This window comes from Perna viridis, chromosome 6, assembly GCF_037379345.1.
Source record: "Perna viridis isolate PV_CMFRI_1.1 ecotype Kerala chromosome 6, ASM3737934v1, whole genome shotgun sequence".
Classification (NCBI taxonomy): domain Eukaryota; kingdom Metazoa; phylum Mollusca; class Bivalvia; order Mytilida; family Mytilidae; genus Perna; species Perna viridis.
The window spans coordinates 13,789,322-13,811,884 of record NC_142450.1 but is presented as its reverse complement, the minus strand read 5'-3'; the positions used below and the strand labels follow the sequence as shown (position 1 = coordinate 13,811,884).

At 33.4% G+C, this 22,563-nt stretch overlaps 1 protein-coding gene across 1 annotated transcript; it reads left to right on the top strand.

The window, feature by feature from the left end:
- The first annotated feature begins 1,620 nt into the window (after positions 1-1,620).
- On the top strand, positions 1,621-21,765 carry LOC148613734 (uncharacterized). Its single transcript, XM_088586442.1, has 4 exons — positions 1,621-2,025; positions 7,672-7,884; positions 13,113-13,415; positions 20,084-21,765. Exons 1-4 carry the CDS (start codon positions 1,632-1,634, stop codon positions 20,206-20,208), a joined length of 1,035 nt encoding a protein of 344 aa, XP_088442568.1. The 5' UTR covers positions 1,621-1,631; the 3' UTR covers positions 20,209-21,765.
- Positions 21,766-22,563: the final 798 nt, after the last annotated feature.

Below are 22,563 nucleotides of genomic sequence, written 5' to 3'. Positions count from 1 at the left end.
TTTGGATTAAAGGTGATACAACATTGGAGTGGTGACAAAATTTCAAAATATTTGGTCTAGTTTTAAAAAAATTGTATCGGTATATGGTATTGGATTCCTGAATTTGTTTTTTTATTCAGATTTCTGTTTCTCTTATGGTTTTCAAGTCATAAGGAGTCAAAGAGGCCACACCTTAAAAAATTCAACTTTTTTGGTCAAATTTCAGTTTTTTAAAATTTAATTCCTTAAAAAAGTCTTCCTGCATTATCCAATCAGATTTCAAATAAATCTTACGGGTTTTTAAATTAAAAATATACAAGTTCCCCATGGGGCCACACCCCAAAAAATTTGCTTTTTGATTCAATATTTTGGGGCGAAAATAGGGCCGTACTGAACCTTCTCCTTTTGCGGTTGGTCTACCCACGCGATATCGTTAACACGGTGCATCTTGCTAACACGGTTGAACAAAAACAAAACAAACCCGAACATGTCAGAAAATGGTAAGTTTCTGCTATTTATTCATCACTTTTCAGGATAATTAATACGCCTTTGAACTCGCATAGAAATGCTTATTTCACCGTACATGTATACGTAGCAACGGGATCGATTCAGTAACTTGCGGTTTTCAACACGGTGGATGTTATCGCGCAATCCGGTTGCCATTACAAAAATGTTATCGCAAACACACGTTATGACAATATTATTTCTGGACAATAAATCTGTAGACTGGATCTACGTATACCTGATCATTAAAATCCCGGCAAACCTACAGGGATAATTAAAATGTATATCAAATGAAATATAAGTGCAGGATTAATATTTTAATGCAAAGTCGTATAAGATAATTAATAGAATTTTGAATACCAGCGTATATCCACTTAAGTGGAAAAGTGGACATGGCTATCCTTTACTTAAATTGGGTGTCTGTACAGACCCTTCAAATAACAGAGGCATATATAACTAATATGAACTGAATTGGAAAACTTTTCAATGCCGTTATGAATTGTAGACTGGATATAAGTATTTACAAAACATGATACACAGAGGATTTCAAAAGAATTCAATACTAACTAATGTATGCGACAAGTTGGTGCTTCCACATAGATATTTACAAACACGAACTTCTCCGGTCCGAATTCAAACGCGGACAGCTCTCTATACGCATAGTTTTGAAATCTTTAATTTTTCGTAATATTGATTTCTAGTAATTTTTTGTTCTTCTCTGGTATTTGTTTCTACACACCCGTCCGCCTTTATATGACTTGGTTGGCAGAAGATTTATTCATATAAATAGACAAGCTCCGAAATAGCGTCTGACGTTCGAAATTCACTCTATATAGAGAGAAAACGAACGACTACCGCTGCATGGAAATAGATACATAGGTAGATAGATTGTGTGGTGGGAAATGCGGCAACAATAAAACAAAGTATAGAACTCTGTACTTGTCACCAGACCGCCATTTTACGCAGAATCATCAAAACCGGAATATACGATACAAAAATTACGAACTTGCATGCATTTTTTTCATGATTTATATCAAAATAATAATTGAAAACTCAAATCTATCGCGATATTGATTTCTAGTTCTTTCTGGTCTTCTCTAGTCTTCCCTGGTCTTTATTTTTACAACCCTCCCGCCATATTTTGTGAAATGGATGGTTCTGGTGAGCTACCGGCGAAGAGACTGAAGACTGTAAAAACAGATAGGCTTGATTTCTTTAAAAAATTCTATGAACACGGAACGAAATTTGGTGAATTGAAAAGAGCGTATTGTAGCTTGCGAACTGGTTTAGATGATGTGGTTCTCCGTGCTTTAAAATTAACAGCGACAAATGCTTGCTTAAGCGAAGGATTCTCCCGTGCAGGTTGTAAGGTTGAAACGTACAAAAGCGAAACAATTGTTGGACGTATTCAGATTTATGCTGTTGGATCCATATTTACCCGGGGTGTACGCGTTTTGAGAAATTTCCTTGATAAAGATTCACGCATTCCGAAAGACGAAAAAAAACAGGAAGGTTTATTCAAGTTGCTGAAATTTATCGAAGGTACACTATACCGTCAACCAAATTTTAATTTCTCCACTCTGTCAAAATAAAAAGATAGTGGCTTCTTTGTGGTCGGGGAGCCTCTTCAGGCTCGTCATCTACTCCTACAACGTAAGAGGTTGGAATTCCATTCCTCAATACCCCAACCTCTTACTTCAGATTGCCATATTGCATAATGCTCGTTCCTCCGTTATTTGAAATCGGCAGAATTCTAGTTAACTATTTGCCATTTAAACGCTTTGTATAGTTTCTTTACCATAACACGGCAGAAGCTGACTAAACTGAAGAAAAAAAAAAAGACCTATATGTACCTCATGAGAAAATCCAGCAATCCTCGAAATTCTTTGTAAAAGCAGTTAAAATGAAATTCTTATTGGGTTGTTAGATTTTTGAGTGTAATTTCGGTTGATAAAAATAAGGATTTTAAAATTTGTGAAACGAACATATCAAATTAGCCAAACAGTGTTCTAGCTAGGATTTGAAAAAATGAAAGAGGGCACTTTAACAGGTAGCATGTTTTTTTTTTCAACAAAAAGGGATGCTCCCAGTTTTGAGTGGAGACCAAGTTTCTCATTTGCTTTTGATACTTTGTATGTATGATTTTAGTTACTTTATGTTCTTCGTTGTGCACCGGTAGGGTAAGCGTCCTCTGCTTTTCTAGAAACACCCGCCGAGTTGCTCAATAAATATTTATAAAATTAATTGTGTAATAGAAATTGATTACTAACCAATGATTGGCTATCCATAAAAATTGTTATAGATCCAATTGGGATTCATTTTTCTACTTATCAATCATTATTCGATAACCCTGGTCAGCTGATTGATCACCGATAATTACCTGAGGTTTACCTGAGTGTTAATTACGACAGGATGTAGTTAATGAAGGTGACACTTCTTAATTGGCTTGGGGTAATTTATTAACAAGAGTGAAAATCTTAAGAGGCCATTCAGATAATTGTAAATGGACACTAAGGAGGTACTCAATAGGGGCAGAGGGGCGCAAGCATGATGAGGGCCGGTGCCCTTCCATTTTGCCCTAGCTAGGACACTGCCAAAGAATTGCCTTTACCAACTTTAAGTTTGTTTTGTCAAAAACAAATTGGATTCCTTAAAATAAGTGACCTAATTAAAAATGGCTGGTCATTTTGACAGCTCTCTTCATTACAATTGTTTTCTAGATATTTAACAAATATTTTGGATTTTTATTGCTCGATTTCCGGTAAGTTATACTTCTTTTTGTAAATAAAAGACTTAAAATATTTTAAAACACTTGTTTAGCTAATTCACATTGGCGGTGGCTTTCAACGTCATATGCTAGAGGTTAGGATGGCACCAAGTCAGAAAATAGCTTGCCAGATAACCTTTTGCATTGCTGGAGTAGCTTATCATCCACACATCTGGTTTGCGTCAAAAATGTACAGAATCATGAGGGAAACACCTGATTCATTACGAAAATGTTATTGAACTTATCCACATAAATTGTATATATGACTATGAGTAAATGTCATTACGAACTGTGTTCACATTTAATAAACTGAATAATCTTTTTATTAGATATACTACATGTAGTTTGACTGCATATTTGAATGGCAGCATTATGATTTAATATGCCCGACTTAATCATGTGCCAATCTTTCTCGATTTGCAGACTTTGTTTAAAATATCTTTCAAGTTTGTTGAATGTGTATTTTGTATTATTGAGTAGGCATTGCCCAAATCAGCGAGCACTCTGAGCTTTACTATACATGCAGGGTAAGTGTGAGAATCATGAAATCAATAAAGGACATTACAAAAAGGGGGGATTGGATGAAATTTTTGCTTCGTAAGTGTAATATTTTTATTAATATTTAAGCAGGAAGCGAAATCAATATTTTTATTTGAAAATCTGCCTTCTTAAATAAAAGGGGATTTTATTTTTCAAATAATGAGTAACTTGGTAAAAACAAAATATTTTTCCAAAATCCCAACCCTATACCAATCTTTCCCCTCGCTTTCACAATGGTCGTTTATTTTATAGCACTTCGCTATACATGTACTTTACATTTTTTAACTCTTAAGGACATCTCTAGCAACATCCTTTTCGATTTTGGCCGATCAGATCAATATGTACAGCTACTGGATATATTACAGTTCTCCACTGATGGTGGGAATATTTTACACATATCATGTGACATAAACAAAATTCAGACGCAACTGACAGCTGCAAATTCCAAACAAGAAAAGCTATGTTTCGATTTGGATAATATAATCAGTGTTATATTTTTTCCAAGGTGGGGTAAGGTTCTTGACAACAGCAACAGTGGAACAGTGGAGATACATGCACATCTATGTGTTTCCAAACTTTTTAAAAGCATTCACTTCTATTGATAGTTTAAAAAAAAAAAAAAGAGGAAGACTCAAAAACCAAGAATCAGAAAAGAGGAATTTATTTTTACTGAAACGTAATCCTAACCTATATCTTTTTTTTATTTGTTTGGTTTAAGGAAGCGATGAATTTTTTCCGTAAAGACAGTCACTATTTGTTACTTCCGAGACTTTTATTTCGTTAGTATAAAACCTTAAGGGAAATTTAGATAGTGCATGTACATGCAATAACCGTAGGGCTCACATTGCTTCGCCGAGCTAGATTTAAATTCTGAATGAATTGTAATTGTTATTTGTTACATAAGCTATGATTAAAATTGTATTTGCTTCATTTTTTATATATCTGTTTGAAAAGAATTTCTCACAATTTCCACATTACTAATGTAAATGTACCATTTCCATCATGATTTCGTGTGTATTTGACTCAAACCAGATGTGTGGATGACTGGTCTGTAGACTACCCATCCATGAATGCGGGGACTGCAGCGCCAAGTAAAAACTGGGATGAAATTGCTCCATTTCAATATTTTTTTTTGTCCTTTACTGAAATGTTGGTATGAGGAGGGCAATGGCCTTATGTGTGAGCATAGCCCAAAGCAAAAGTATCAGATTCAGGTTATCCTTTCAACAAAGTAGACTTCTACCATTTATCATTTTCACAAGTTTGTTTATGAATCCATCAGTGATATACATGGAAGTGGGAGACAGCAAAGGACATTTCAAATATTCGTAAAATCATTAGATCTGTTTCAGGTTTGGCCTTTATTGTAGGGTTTAATCAAGATCATTCCAAGCTTATGCTAAAATAGGGCATTTAATGCTGATCTAAAAGCGAAAATCTAACAGGCAATGTGCAATATGAAGAGAGGGTTTTCCAAGAAAGAAGTTTTGACAATGTCAGGGCATGAAAAATAAGATATTTTGCAAGAAATTTTACATTTTCAAACAAAATTTCATTACCTTTTATAAACACATGATAGACAAACTCTCACAGCGTGGGTGATAGACGGAAGATCAAAAATAATAATATTAACAAATAATGATGAAAGGGAAAATTGAATTAATGAAAACATAAAAATTAATAAAAGCTTATAATACATGTATAAAAATAACAGTTGAATCAAGGAAATAATCATATTACAAAAATAAACAAACGCTTTTAAAAGAATGTTCCCAGTATGCATTTACAGAACGCTCCCAGTATGCGTTCAAAGCAACGCTTCTATCTTGCATTTATCATACAATTAAATGGACACAAAACAATGTGTAAACAAATTATTGATGCTCCCCTATTCAGTTAAATTCAGGACTACTTTTCTAATGTTTAAAGATAAAAATATGTTTTAAAATTAATTTATAAGAATTGGCTATGATGAAAATTTTGTCTATTGAAAAATAACATAAGTTTTCCGTGTGGATATTTTGTTTATTGCATTTTGTGCAATTGGAATTGTAAGTCTTGTTCTAGTTTCAGTTCCCGTCCGGGATTTCGGGTGTAGAACGGATTGAATTACGAAGAGCGTTCTGCATTTTATTGTGTACTTCCGGGAAATCCAAACGCTGCTTCACAATGCAAAATCTTCTATTTTATGCTTTTTGTAACATTTTTATCCCATAAACTTAGATATTTGTCATTTTTATCAGTATTTTTCCACAAAAAAGGTACTTCGCTTTTAATATTGAACTCAATGCTATGTTAATGACGAATCACCATAAGTTTGAATGGTAGACTAGGACCCATTCTTACGAAACCACAGAGTCACGTGACAAGATTTGCATACCCTATAAACAATATGCCCATGGAAAATTTGTTATTTTTCAATAGACAAAATTTTTATTATTGCCAATTCTTAATTAATGGAATTCAGAAGAAAGAAAGAAATAATTTTCAGAGAAATAATACTAAGAAGTAAAAGTAAAAATCTGAAAATGATAACTGAAAGAAAGCAAATAATGAGTTTACTTCTATAATGTGTTTAAACAAAGGCTCCTATCATGTGTTTAAAGATGTTGGCCACTTATGTTCAATCATATATTGTAGAAATAAAATTTTCAGAATGTTTTAGTTTTATCCATTTCATAACATGAATATTGAAATGAAAGTCACATGATTTGCAATTCTGTTTCCCGTTACTGATAACTTCGAGAAAAAAAAACGTATCGAAAATGAAAATTGCGTGCCATGTGTTATTTCCTGAATGAAATGTAGAAAATTATAAGTGAAAGAAATTTCAAAAGAATTTTACTGCCTCTGCTATCTTTATTTTTCAAAATAGTACTCGGTTGCACTGTGTCCCCAACTTTTCTTTTCATAATTTCATAACACCTCCTCTAATGTTATTTCAGATTCAGTTATTAATAGATAAAACTTTTAAACAAATTCAAATGCTTATATCTCAAAAACAAGCACAGTGACCCATATATTTTCTGGCATGACAGATCTTAAAAGATTTCTTCACCTGCTGAAATCCTTGTAATTCTTATATACACAGGTGGACATCCTTAAATAAGGGTAACAACAAATTTACCAAACACTTATCCCATCCATAATCAAGTTAAGTCCAAAATACATAGTAAATCTGACAAAATAGAGATATTACATCCAGTGTATGAGATATTGGTTCAGAGACTTCCAGGTGGATCAAAGGCATTTTTACTGGACATTTCTTTGGTCTGGCAGTGTTTTGTTTTCACTGACATCACTGAAGTAGCTGGTACCACAGTTGTCCTGAATTGGTACAGGATTCAAACCAAATAATGGTTTACAGCATGCTAAATCTCCCTCTTCCATTGCGGTGTGAATATACTGGTTATAATTAAATAGTATTTGCATGCTTTAGTGCCATAATCGGTATATCAGTGGTCATATCAGCACAAAGAATAATTTTAAAAAAGCTATCATTACTCATTGTTATAGAAGAAACTGACCAAGGACTGATAACTGAGAAGGAATCCAACAAATAAAGAATATACTTATTACTGATTATTTCTGATTAATTAGTCTCTTAATTAGATTTTTAAGATCTGTCCTTTATTGAAAATAGTCTGGTAAATGCATATTAAACATCTTAAATGTACATGTATGCAAAAATTCAAAATGGCTGCCATTTCAATGTAAATGACAAAGGTCATAATATAAGACATCAGCTGTATCTTTTTTTAATTTGCTCATAACGATTCTATTTCCAGGTGAGAGGTTTTAATGGGAAATCTTGAGAAAACTTAAGACATTAAACAACCATCATCAGATATTCTTTTAATACAATTATATTCATTCCACAGATCAAGAACTTTCAATTGCTGCATTACTTGATAGTGATCAATGTGATGAAGCACAATGGGCTGTGAGAGTGGCACAACACTTGCTATTACCCCTCTCTGTTGCTGAAAATTACCCAATTGATAACTGTTATGATGGCTTAAAGAAGTATTTAGACAAGTGTCCTTGCAAAGCAGCTGATAACATTGGTGGGTGCTTTGGTGATACTTCATTTGGTAAGTGAATTTTCTCTTTGCATAAAAACACAAACACATGTATATCACTTTAAAATGGACCATTTTTTGTCTTGGCTGTGTAGTATCGTTGTTGAACACATGATACTTGAGTGTTAATAAATAAGATTTTAATGTTTAAATTTTAAAATGCTTATCATGAATGAAATTATAGCAATAATAATAATTTAATGAAATAAAAAGTGTCGAAACATGATAAAGAGTCAAAAGTTGAAAACATGTACATGTATTCATATGGAATTCATCACAAATTACGCTTATTTTTATCACTGTTTACCAACAGTCAGCTGCAATCCAACAACTTCAAAAACATCAAGCAAATCGATTACAGTGAGATCACCAATTTGATTGTTTAAGTACATGTATATAGAAGATGATGTATTATAGTACATGATGCTAGTAGTTAAGTGTTAGGATTAATTATTTTGTGGTTTAGCAGACAGATGCAATGTATGAAGCATCATTTGTAGATATGGACGTTGTTGGCAGATACTTCCAAAGAGAGATACAAATGCTTTTCAACTTTACAATTTGCTAAGTACAAAAAAGGAATGGCAAAGTATTAAGTTGACAATTTTTATCTTATTTTTTTCTCTGCTGGAGGTGTTCATGTAGTGGAGTCACAATGGAGTCACTATTTTTCTCCACTGTAAAGAGTGGAGAAATCAAAATTCATGTTGATGGATGTGTGTAGACCTTTTGACACCTCTATATTCCCATCATCGTCTGTGGGGTTTCCTGATGTAATAGATGGACTTTGATATTTGTCCACCAAAGAGGACCCTCTTCCTGTCCTTAACTCCTCTGAAAAGTTCTGCATAGAATTGATGGGGGGGGTTTTGGTCCATGGAAAATATGACCCCCTTACTAACATTAAAACATGGGGGTTAGACAAAAATCAGTTTAAATATATCTTTTAAAGCAAATAGTTTTTTTTTCAAAATTTTGACAAGGGATAAAGTGTTCAGCATGATGACTCAGAAATCTGTTTGTGGGGAAATTTTCATGTAATTTGTTAACCCATGTTGGACTTATTGCCCTTTTTTGACATTTTTTTTCTTTCTATTTTAATTTTATTACTATAAAAAAAACCTTCTCCTCTAACACTGGATGAGTTGGAACAAACTCAGTCTGAAATTTCTGAGGGTGCACTATAGTTACATTTAGGGGCACTGTTGACCCAGCTTATTTCATCAAACTTTAATAGTCCAAATTAGGTAGATATATTGTTATTTAATATAATAATCGTAATAATAATAATAATAATAATACTTAATTTCAAGAGGGTAACACAGTTAGTAAATACACTTATCTTCCCTGAGGCTCTCAATAGTAGACAAATACAAAAAAAATCAATAATACATATTGTTTAGAATACATGCTAACATACAGTCACACAAAAACAAAAAAACATCAACTCTGTTTGCTGAGTAAATAACATCTTAATGTTTTTAAAAATTTGGCAGTTTTTGGAATTTCTTACTGTTGTTGGTAGGTTGTTCCACAGAGTTGGACCAGAGTAACTAAATGATCTTTTATAGAGTTACCATCCTATTTTCAACCGTCAACCATTCTAATTGTTTAAGCAAGGGCCCAGATGGTGCAAGGAAGTCTGTATCAAGGATTAGTTTAAAAATGAGGCTCTGATTTTCCAGACTACAGTTACCCCAAATATCTATACAATAATCAATAAGAGATAAAATATAGCCTGAATACAAAAAGCTTCCTTGAATCAAGATTTAGAAATTTCTTTATCTTAGATAGCAGATAAATGCGACTAGATATTTTTAAACATATATCTTCTATCTGCTTTGACCAGCATAATTGAGGATCTATCATAACACCTAGTAACTTCTCACAATTGGATTTTTGAATAATGTTAGAGTTTATTGTAAATGATGGAGCATCACTTTGTGACAAGATTTTCTGTCTAGTTCCAATTAACATACATTTTGTTTTAGCACAGTTTATAAACATCTTATTACTTTAGCACCATTTTTCTATTTCCACTAGGTTTTGTTGTATTTTAGGTTTTATCTTGATTATATCTTTTCCAGATAATTGAATTGTTGTGTCATCTGCACAAAGATCAGTATTACAATTTTGTATGTGAAGTGGGTGGTCATTTATGTATAAAATAAACAAAAGAGGACCAAGAATTGATCCTTGAGGTACACCATATTCCACTGGAAGTTTTTTTTTACTTAACATTTCCTATTTGAACTTGCTGGGTTCTGTTTTCCAAATAGGATTAAAAAAAGTTTACACTGTATTTGTCAAGGCCATATAATTCTAATTTTTGCCTAAGTATAGAATGGTCAACAGTATCAAATGCTTTTTTCAAATCCAGGAGAATTGCAATATAAATATTTCTCTCATTCATTTCCTCAAGAAATTTATCAACTATATTGATCAAGGATGTCTAACATGAATGACCAGGTCTAAAACCTGATTGAGCAGGGTGGAGTAACTCAAATTTAGAGAGATAATCATAAAGATGGGAGTGAACATGGCGCTCAATAAGTTTTGAGATAGTTGGTAAAACCGATATCGGTCTATAACTAGTTTGAAGAGCACGATCACCTGCTTTGAAAATTGGTGTCACTTTTGCATTTTTTAGATTATCTGGAAAAGTACCAGTATCTATCATTCTTTTGAACATACTTGTTAGAGATGATGCAATAATAGGTACACTTAGTTTAAGCAATTTAGGCACCAACCATTTTTATACTGGGGTGGGGGGGGGCCTGGGATTTTCAATGTTGCTTAATATTTTTTTTCTGCTTTTCTTAATTTTTTTTTTTTTGCAATCGCACAAGAATTAAAAAAAATTTTTTAAAGAATATTGCAGATTTTTGTTTTGTTTTGTTTTTTGGAAGTCGATTTACGCTAATCAGAAAAATTGGAAATATTATATAAATATCAAGTAAAGATTAAGATCAGTCAGATATTTCATTCTTGTTAAGACTAGATAACATTAATTAGTAGATTTACATCTTCGGCTCCTAAAAATAATTTTTTTTATGTCTATACATCAAATAGCTAAAATTAGACTAGCAAATATTAGGTCAGAAGTAAAAACAAAAAACAAATCCTTCCCAACCATCCCACATTTTTGGTGAGGGTTGGATGAAATGTACTTGGCCTAAACAAAACATGGCTTTGCCTGTAGTCAGGAATTGGATGAGGTTCTGCTTTTTCTTTTAAACAATAAAGGAGCATGAGAAAGTATGAGACTCCTGCAGGCTGGGAAGCTTCCCCTGCAATAGCACAAGAAAGTCTGTGACTCATGCAGACGGGTAGCTTCCCTGCAAATTCCGCTGTAGCACGAAAAAGTCTGGGACTTGTGCAGGAAAGCAACCCATGTCATAATCAATTATGCATGGCCAATCTATAGTGATCATCTTGTATAGCACCCCAAAATAGATCAATTTGACAAAGAGCGATCTATGATGTAATTAATGATTATTGTATATTATATCTAATTAAAATCCTTGCACACTTACATGTATATTGAAAATAAAGGGTGACAGGATATAACCTTGTTACATTGACGGATGTTAAGAGTGTTGAATTGTAGATGATTTGGCACTTTTTGTAGAATCCTTGAATAATCTATACTATTTGATAGGGATTCTGTGGTGTCTTAGTACCTTCCAAAGAGTATTTCTGTCAACTTATGTCGAAGGCTTTCTTGAAATCCACGAAGTTGATGTAGAGAGTTGATTGCCATTCTATCGACTGCTCGATGATAACCCGTTACGTGGCAATTTGGTTATATACATGATCGACCGCATAGAATTCTGTTTCCCAGATGTTTTCAAACAGCTTATGCTAGAAGTTGTAGGGCCCTGTGCGGGTCCAAGTGTCAAAAGTATAAATATGATCAGTTTTATATACTGTAAATTTTGATATACTGTACAAGAATAGGCCCGTAGCAGCGCTAATCTTGTAATAAAAGGCGATTAAATAGTGCTCAGAACCATGGTGGGCAGCTAGGTTGCTCTGCCCACAGAGCAACTGGGTTGTGTGTCCCAGGTGGTGGAATGGGATAACCCAGTCATTATACATACAAGCATACATAAGATTGTCAGGCCTTAATACAAAAAATGTGACCGCAAACCATAGTGGTGCAAAGTGTTGTGAAAAATGCCATGTTTCTTGCATGTTAAATAACCATTCTTTGTTTATGCTGCCGGAGTAAGAACCACTGTGCTCTGCTACAGAAGGCTAAATTGCCCGACCCTACACAAATCTCCCAATTTCCAGTGGTAATCAAAATTTGTCGTCCCCATTATCCTTGTGTCCGATCCCATTTTCCATTTCACCATTATTTCATGTTCATTTTATCATCTAGGTATTTTCTGGGTTGATCTTCAAGACCTCAGGTCGAATTTCGTACGGTCCTGAGTCTTTTCCCATCATTTATGATTTTGTGATTGGGCCAGTATGCACGTCAAGGTCTTCTGCAGAAGCGTCTGGTATATTTTCTCCATTTAAAAGTAACTGATTTAGGTTTGTTATCACATTATCATGTTTGTCTTTCCCTAGTTTGGGTGTATTGGTTGTTCTGCTTGCCAAAAATCTCCTTGTTAAATTTATTGCCCTTGAAAGACAAACTTTGACGAGGTGAGGAATTCAGGCTCTTGGGAGCCTCTTGTTTTTTGTTTTTGTTTTTGTTTTTTTTTTTGGGGGGGGGGAGGGGGGACATTTGAATGCTGTCATTGCTTTTTTGATGTTACAATATTTTAAAAATCAACTCTGTGATACCTCAGGTGCCATTGCTTTATAAGAGATGTTAACCTCATTAGTTCAGCATTCTTTACAGATAATCCAATTTTGTGTTGCTTAATTGTCAGTCTCTGTAAAAATCAAGCAGTTGGTAAAACATGGTATGAAAAAAACTATCATTTTGAAAGTGCAATTTGACTATCTGCACCATCAGAATCGAGGAAAAAAGACAATTTTTTCCAAATCATGTTGTTGCATTGAGTTATAATTCCATTGAAATGCGCTGAAAATGAATGTATCAAGGGCAGATTACTCTGTCAAAAACCTCATTTTTCTAACATTTCTAGTGAAAATTTTTTAAGCAAAGCCAGTGAATCCAACAATGGTCTTTTCAAATAGAGAAAGTATCCTTGAGTGAAATTACATTGTCAGATCGGTGGGGTTTTGACATGTATGTTTCTGATTTTTTTTTCCATTTTGCTTGGTCCCTGGTATTGGGATTTCAAAGAAGAAGTTTGTTAGCTATTTTTATGACTGTAAAGATGATGTTCTTCTTGGGTCACAACAACTTGACTTGTTTGGTTTACAGTCATTTAATTGTAGAGCCATAGTATTTCTCTGGTTAACTCTAAACTATAAAATATTTTGTACTGGAATTACAGATTCAATGAAGAACTTTAAAGCTGAATTTTTTGATAGAGTTGGCAGTTTTTTAGAACACTACAGGAATGATGTTGTTAGAGGAGTTTCAAAAAAAGTTGAACGATCAGATGAAAATACAGGTAGGATTTATTGTGACATTGCAGAGGAAGTTTTTGATGAAGATGATTCAGAAGATGAAATGGTTAGATATTAGTTTCTAAATATAATACATTTTGTATTTAAACAAACTTTTCTCAACCTTTGAAGAGATCTGTGGAATTTAGTTTCAATCAAAAACTTGAAAAGGAGTTACATGTACAATCTGTGCAACAATTTGATGGATCGATGACTGTTGACTGATTGATTTCTGACTGATGACCGGTGACTGATTTGATCGCAGTTTTGTTTTGTAAAATGACGTAAGATCTGTTTTAAATAAAAGAAATGTAAAATAAAAGTAGAAATTGATATTTTAAATTTATAAATACAGTCAAACCTGCTCTGCCAGTCACCTCAAATCACCAGTCACCTTCACTTATCGGTCATTTCCAAACCCGCTCAACTACAATCTCTAGAACATGTAACTATAAATAATTAGGTTGCTGAAGGGATAAAGTCAGTAACAATTAAAATCAAAATTAGAGACTCAATAGTAAAGGTGTGAAATTTACTCACTGGTCAGTGATAAAGGCTTAAAAACTTCAGTCTTCACTTTAATTATGAAAGTGAGTTGCGACAAAATTTCTCGGAAACGAAAATTGAAAGAAATGAGGCAATTATAGGTACATGTATGTACATGTACGTGTAACATCAAATATCAAATCATTAAAAATATGAATGATGCAAGTATATGTGCATGTTATGTAGAAAACTTTTTATTTCTCCTTGCCTTATCCGAACTTCTACCTATATTTACTGTGAAAGGGAAGTCACTTCTCTATTTACTTAAGTATCTTTAGCCCTGCTTTTTTTTCATTAAAGGTCTTAACAAAAATAATGATGACAATTATAATTGATAATTATGACAAAAGTTTGATGTTCATATCTGCATTTAGTGGAATATAAATAAACACAATTTCAGTTCACTACTTGGTATATTTGGAGATTTTGCAATCGCCTCACTTGAATTGTTGCAGGGCTCCAAGAATTATTATTAAAACACTGTACTACAATGCAGAAGAATTTGCAATTCAGGTACCTTTTCTTGTGTAGGGAGTACTTTCATCAATTTATTTTATAAAACTATATGAAATTCTTGATGTACATTGAAATAGCTTGGAAGGGTTAAAATACCTGCTACCACCTCGAAATAACAGGCGTGTGATGCTTGTATTTTTTTCCATCCGCAGATATGCTTGTCAATTTGTGTTTAAAATTGGTTGAATATTTTATGTCACTACATGAAGTGGCTTTGGAATATTATTTTCTGCTGTCTTCTGTAACAGTGAGATTGCTACATCTTCAGATAAAGTTATTATTTATTGTATTATCATTTACATTGTAAATTATATTGTCAAAATATGTTTGTGATTAATTTTAACAATTTGTTTTAACAAGATATATGTATTTGCAATGGAAGAAGAATAGGATAATTAATTGGAAAGAGTGAATAACCAAACTATTACTGCAGATACTGAAGAACGCCTAGATTTAACCAGTGTACGGAACTTGTTCTGCACATCAGTTAAATCCTCTAGTGTCCTTGGCATGAGTGGTAATATTTTGGTTATTCACAACTAGTTGTTATATTGATTTTCTTTGTAATTTATCTTTAAATTTAAATTCTGTGATTGGCATATTGATATTAAAGTTGTGACGTTTTGGCGGGAGTAAGCACGAGAGCGAAATTACCGAATTTATATTCAGTGTGAATTATCAAAATTTATTACCCTGGGAACATTCATTAAAACACTGCCATCCATCTGTATAATAAATCAATTTATTTCATTGTCTTAAGTCCAAGGTTATGTATATACAATAGGTTTGTACATGTAAATAATTTGTAGGGTGTCTGTGTCATTAAGTTTTATTGTTTTGTATGTGTGTGGTCAGCATGTTTACACATCATCTGTTTGTTAGTTAAAACAAATTTGTTGCTTTTTAGCTTACCTTGACAGAATTATTAGAGTTATTGCCCTTGAAAGACAGAAAATGACATTATAATGCAATTTTTATACAACCTTGAAAACAATTTGCACATCTGTCAGTGCCTCCTCCCTGTATCTGTTGACAATTTTGCATCTGTATAATAACTTGAGTAGAAATGGATGAATCTGTTTCATATTGTGCCACAAGGTGCCATACCATAGAAAGAAGACTGGGTTGGAATTTTGGAGTAATGACTTTCAACTGTTCAGGAATAGGGTGCCCAAAAGCCAGGAGCCTGGTATGACAATTTATTTTAAGACAATAACATCAATAGAACACATATACATTGATTTCTGCAATATTTTATCAAAAAGATGCATACCATTAAAGGGAGGCTAGGATTGATTTTTGGGGTAGTGTCTTGTATCATTTAGTCTTATGCAGGCCTAATCGTAAAGATTATTTCATCAGTTAAAAGTTTCTTATAACTACGATTTTTACTTGTAATGTACTCAAAATTTGACGTATAAAGGCAATAAATCAAAGAATTTTTTTTCCAAAAAAGATTCAACCTAATGGAAAAATCGAGCAAAGGAATTTGTCTTTTATTTTGCTCCATCCCTCAATTTGTCCCTGTGTTTCTAAATAGGACATATCGCATTCCAGTGTTTCTCTGTCCATCTATCAGTCATTAAGCTTTGCACAGTACTTGAAAAATGCAGCAGCCAATTTTTGTGGAACAACAGTTAATTGTTTCTTGTTATTGATATGACTGTTTCCATTTTTATTAATTTTTATAAATTTCCGTATTTGTGTTTTTGAGGTAGGGACTATATTTGTATAAAAATCCAGTAATTTTATGTTTTCAGTCTTTAAATCAAATATCAATGAAATGTTGGTGAATTGTTAATTTATATTGATTTAAGCTGCCTTCCATTTTTGTAAATATTTGATGATATGATTTAGAGTGCTTTGTTTATTAAAATGGGGGACGACGATTTCGTACTTCAAATAAGTATTGGTTGCACCCTTTTTAATAAAACTTTGGAAAATGATTAATTACTATTAATGTTAGCTTCTACATTTGTAATGAATTTCTTTTTCAGTTTTTGAATTATTTGACTTAATTTATTTAAAAAAGAGGGATTTCGCAATAACTTTTAAATGCTTCAAGCAATTTCCATGACACTTTGTTGAATTATTTTTTGCTATTAATACAAGATTTTTATTATCAAATATGTTGTCAAGTTCATATTCTTAATCAAATTAAGAGCTGTACCAAGTTTTAATTTTTTTTTTACCATATTTGCCCCATCTGTTCAGGTCTCAACTTATCTAGCTGCACTCTACGAAGTATTTTATTGAGACGTTACTTACGGGTTTATTGTAACACTTTAGGTTTCAGAACTCTTCATTACATGCATAAATAAGAAAAAGTCATTAGACAATTTTTCTGACAAAAGAAAATCGTGCAAATATCCGAAGGTTTATTAAGACTTACGTTAAAGAATTGAAGTTCAGATAGATTGAAACTATGTGTAACAAATTAAAATATGCCACAATTGCTTAAATACGCAAATAGTTGAATTTTGAAATTCATGGATATAAATTTATTGAGACATAACTTAGTCTACATTCAATTTTTATATGAGATTTAAGTCACTCAGTTTTAATTATATGTAATTTAGAATGGATATATAATCATTTTTTTTTCATTTCCATACGAAACTTAAATATTTCTGAAAGCGTCCCTTTTGTTGGCGTAGAATAGATTAGAAGATTGATTGATTGTTGGGATTTAACGCCCGAGCAGCAATATTTCAGCTATATTCAGGCGATGAACATGAAATGGGTGATAAAATGAACACGAAATGAAAAATGTGATAGGACGCAAATAAAATGGAGTTTACAAATTTTAATTGACACTTGAAATTGAGAAAGGTGGGTTAGGTAGGGCAATTTAGCCTCCAGTGGCGGAGCACAATGGTTCCTACTCCGGGAAAATACCACAGAAGGGTTTTTTAACGTGCTAGGAACGTGACATCCTTCCCAGCACGTTTTCCGTATTATGGCCTGACGATCCCAGCATGTAGCATACCCCATTCCACTACCTGTGCACACAACCCAGTTGTTCTGTGGGCAGAGCACTCAAGCCCTCGGCCAGGGTTCTGAGCACTATTAAGTCGCCTATTATGACAAGCTTAGCGCTATTGCGGGACTATTCTTTTGAGACCCGGACCCGCACAGGGCCATATTAGAAGAGCACGAAAAAACGAGTTACAATTGAGGGTCCTGGTAGGTTACTGCCATATTTGTAGTGTAGTTATAAGTCTTTTTAAACTAAAAATCACGTAACTTTACAAGATCGGAGAAATGCATCTTTAAAATACAATTTTTGTCAAATCTAGGAATTTTTTGCAGAAATGTATTAGTTTTCCTTGAAAACTAAGGTAAGCTCGATGTAGACTCAGATTTTCACAAAGATCATTAAACTTACATTTTAACATTATGTTATGTGGTTTGTTTTTAAAAATTTATCCTACGTTTTGCGGCATAATTTGTTTGCACTGTTTGATTTCATCTTTCTATGCGGAAGTAGACTCCGGAAGGAGTGTGGAACCTCTCGGAACTTGCCGTGCTATATACATGAAAATGGGGGTCGGAAATTTAACGTTAAAAGACAAGTTCGCAATTCATTACCATTAATGTTAAAATGTATTACATAAAAGTTAAACATATTTACATTATGTTCAGTGGTTGGGATTATTTTATTTTATTATTTCGCTAGATAACGTCCTTCAAATGTTAGCGTGGAGATACCACTTTTGAAGGACTCTAGGGAAGTTGACATTCAGATAGATTCTTGGAGATAGTTCCAATCTGTTATAGTGTTTGGGTAGAAGGACTACTTATAGAAATCTTTGTATAAACTTGCCTAAATTTATGTTGGCCTCTAGTGCGCCTATCGGCTTGTTTGAGCATACCAGTCATTTGTAACTTCACTAACCTCCCATTTTATCTTGTAAAGTAAAACAAGCCTTGGTTTGTTCTGCGAGATTGAAGACTCTCCCAATTAAGGGTGTTTATCATGCCAGTCACTGCACCTGGTGTTTTATTTTTGTAGTCATTGAAGACATATCTTGCGGCTTTTTTCTGAATCTGCCTAAGTTGGGCATTTGGTTTGGTTTATATGGCGCCCAAACTGGCGAGGAGTACTCTACGATTGGACGCACACGTGATGTGTATGTAAGGCTTTTAACCTTACGTGTGCATTGTTTCATATTTCTACGTAAAAAACCTAAGGTTTCATTGGCTTTCGCAGTAATATTGTTAATATGTGGACCCCAATCGAGATCACTACTTAAAGTGGTACCTAGATATTTGCTGTCTGGTACAGTCTCAAGTATGTGGTTATGCAGTTTATATTGAAATGAATTTGGTTTAGCTTTTTTTAGAAATATTGATGACATAGCATTTTTCTGGATTAAATTTCATTTGCCATTCTGATTCCCACAGTTCAAGATTTGTGAGATCCTTTTGTAATTCTTTAGATTCACTTATTTTTTTTTATCCTGTATAATAAACAGTCGTCAGCAAAAAAACAGGGTAGGGCTTGTGTATTCCGACTCAAGCACCTTTCTAGAAAAAGTAATTGTCATCATTTAAACGAGTATAGGTGTTATAGACACGTTTTTTGACTTGTTAATTTTAAATGTTTTTTTTATGGACTGTTATGCGATGAAATAGTGTATTTGAAGCTACAATTGTGTTTTGAAAGTCAGTACCCTGTGGGACACCTGAATCTACAGATAATTTAGAAGATTGAATGCCATTTAAGATCACCTGTAGTTGTCTGTTTGATAAAAAAATCTTGTATCCAATTAAGATTAGTATTTATAATTCCATAATAGATTAGTTTGTTTATTAACCTTTCATGCAGCACTTTATCGAAAGCCTTTGAGAAATCTAAAAGAACGCTACATCTACTTGGCTGCCTTCTGACATTTACTTCTAAAGCCATGTTGACAATCGCTTAAAATATTATTTGTGTGTAGATGTTTCCTGATGTTACTTGGTAATATATGTTCAGGGATCTTACAACAAATAGCTGTTAAGGATACAGGCCTTTATTTTATAGCGCCATGTTTGTCACCCTTTTTGAAAATGGGTACTACACTATCCTGTTTCCAGTCTTCTGGAATTTTACCATCATTTATAGATTTGTGAAAGAAAAAATGAAGAAATGGAGATAAATCTTCTGAAAAAATTATTCAAAAACATGGCTGGAATATTATCCGGGCCTGTAGCTTTATGGCGATGTACGTTTTTTAATAGTTTAGTTCTGCCATTAGTACTGATACATATATTAGGCATATTATTTGACCACAAAGCTCTTCCATGTGACAAGGCTATTTGTTTTGGTATCGTTTGTATTTTTTGTCGGGGCATTAACTTATTGTTCAATATTGCAATGTTCAACAATATCGCCATTACGACTTTTCAACTATGACTTCAGCTTTATCTCATTGTAGCGATACAATTGAGTAGGTCGAGATATTTGCCTGTTGACGGTAGATAAATTTTAATTTGAAGTTAAAAGACTTTTTTTTATTATACCATCTACAATGCCATCAACAATGGACATGTTGTCAACTAATCAGTTATCTTTATTTCATTTGAAAGAATGCAATGAGCAAATTTTAACATTATTTTTTTTCAGAATGGCAGGCAATCCCTTGTGTGTCGGTTGCAAAAGGGACGGTGAAAGTAGGATTACTGATTTTTGGTGTGCTGTGCCTAGTGTCACAAAAAGCTGTCCACGCCTCATACTATCCTGTCAACTAACGATATCGACAAACTGAGCTTTTCGTTATTGCATGGGTCTAAATATTGCTCATTTCACACAGAACAGAAAGGAGCATTTTTCTGCTCCCAGCATGACCACCTTTGTGGAATGTGCATTGCGGAATCACACAAGGGATGTATATCGTTTCTTCCGTTACAAGAAGCTGCAAAAATGTATAAAAAATGGAGCCTCTTTAGCTAATGTAGAGAAAAGGCTTCAAAATGTTCTTAAAATTGCTGGAATAATAGAAAAACAAACAAAGCAGAATTTAGAAAACCTTGATGTGCAAAGAAACAAAATAGAAAAAGAAATTGCTGATGTGAAGCATGAGTAGATTGAGCAAATAAACTAGAAAAAAACCTTGTTAACGATCTGAATGCTAGATACAGAGAATGTCGAGACAAAATTATGGAAGAAACAATAAATCCAAAAACAGCTGAGGAGGTGAACTTTTTATCCCATGACCTAGAAGTAATTAAGCAATACACACCAGAAGTTCATTTATTTCAAATGATAAAACATATTGATGTGATCATAAACAAACGTGAACAAGAGATTCGAGAAGCAAGTGCAAGTTTTAGTGTTTTACCAGGAATGCAGACATACAAACAATAATCCAAATGTCATTAGGTGTCATAGAATCGAAATTTGAGGAATTGCCATCTTTCAGTTCACCATGTTTAGACCAAGAAGGACGATTCCATTGCCAGGCAGTGGCAGACAAAACTTCGTTGCAATTAATCTCGAATTTTGAAATCTCAACGATCCTTGGTGAAGCCATTTCCACAAAAAGCTGCTGTTTTAGAAGTGATACGGAATTAGTGCTATCTTGTAATAATAATCTTTATGTCTGCCAATTTGATGGATCCGACCACAGTCTGATACGCCTCAATTACAATCCATACTGCGTCGCAATGTACAACAGTAACCAAGCCATAGTTACTGGAGGCAAGGATGGTTTTATACAATTAATTGACTTACAAACACTCAACCCTTTAATTAAGAAAAATGTTAGTAAACATGGTTACGGAATAAACACTTTGAAAAGAAGAATTTGGGTAGAGATTGAATACGACCAGTTATCCGAAATTAATGTTGATGGAGCGATTCTAAAAACGATAAAACATTTCATAATCCCACGAGAGATTGCTTCCGACTCATTGGCTCAACATATTGCCCATGCATGTCAAGTGACAAAATATATGTCGTTACGGCTGAGAAGAAAGAAATCGAGTTGCATGCCTACTCCAACCTTACTTGTCCACTTGGGATCACTGTTGACGAACATGACGATATCTACATTGCAGGAAACACCTCAAATAATATTCACGAATTTTCACGTGATGGGCAAAGTAATTTTGACTAAATATGACATCCTTGAACCAACTAGTATTTCCTTCAACGCGGGGAAACGGTTGCCTATGATCTTTAACAATGGTGGTAAATCTGTGTCCATTTACCAGAAAACACAATTCTCTCATGATTTGTGATATTAAAATTGAAACCTGCCTAAAAAAATTTAGAATCATCTTGCATTAAAATTATACATTTTCATATATTTAATTGTTTGTCTTTTGTTTATTTTAAGAGAACGGGTTAATTTTCACTTCAGTCGGCACAACATTTCATCGAAGTACCAATCCATAAATAAAACTCAGATTCTGCCAAATTCTGTTTGTACTCGCTGAATTGCGCTGCTTCTGAATTAAAAATAGAGCTGAAATTTGTGGGGTTTTGACTTGCATGTATCCACTTACTGTCTGCTACATAAAATGACTAACAGAAATTCTTCACATTTCCACCATCATGTATAAACATATTGCTGCAGGTTGTTTTAATGTTTAAAGAAATGCAGTTATTTGTACTGTTTGTTGGAATAAGGTTGGGATTTTTTAACTAATAAAATGTATTGCAATATTGTGGCTTAACTATTAGCACTAAGCCTTAAGGCCTTCTTTTATCGACCAACGTAAATTGTATATTTAGAAAGTGACTATAAATGGACACCTCGAAGGGCTAAAGTATGTGTTAGAGCAAAATAAAAAAGTTCTTTGTCATGATTATGGTCAAATCAAAACGTTATGTCTTTTGTCTGTCTACACCCTATTGATCTACGACAGTCGATTCTTTCTTTGTACGCAGGTTCTCTATAGTTTCTTTTGTTTTTAATGATGACAGTGAACACAATGCTAACCAGTCTCAAAGTCATTACATTAATTCAATGAATTTTATTCTCATGGAAAGCTGATTGCATTCAGGAATGAATATAGACATATGCAGCTCCATATATATTACATATATAATGATTCTCAAGCTTTGCATTTTTTGGCGGTGTATCTAAGTACCAATTAAAC

Excerpts from the sequence above, each read along its gene's own strand:
- LOC148613734 (XM_088586442.1), top strand. The coding sequence starts at position 1,632 with ATGGATGGTTCTGGTGAGCTACCGGCGAAGAGACTGAAGACTGTAAAA. Across the intron at positions 7,885-13,112 it reads CTTTGGTGATACTTCATTTG|GCTTGGTCCCTGGTATTGGG; the intron begins GTAAGTGAATTT and ends TTTTTCCATTTT. Across the intron at positions 13,416-20,083 it reads ACGATCAGATGAAAATACAG|AATGGCAGGCAATCCCTTGT; the intron begins GTAGGATTTATT and ends ATTTTTTTTCAG.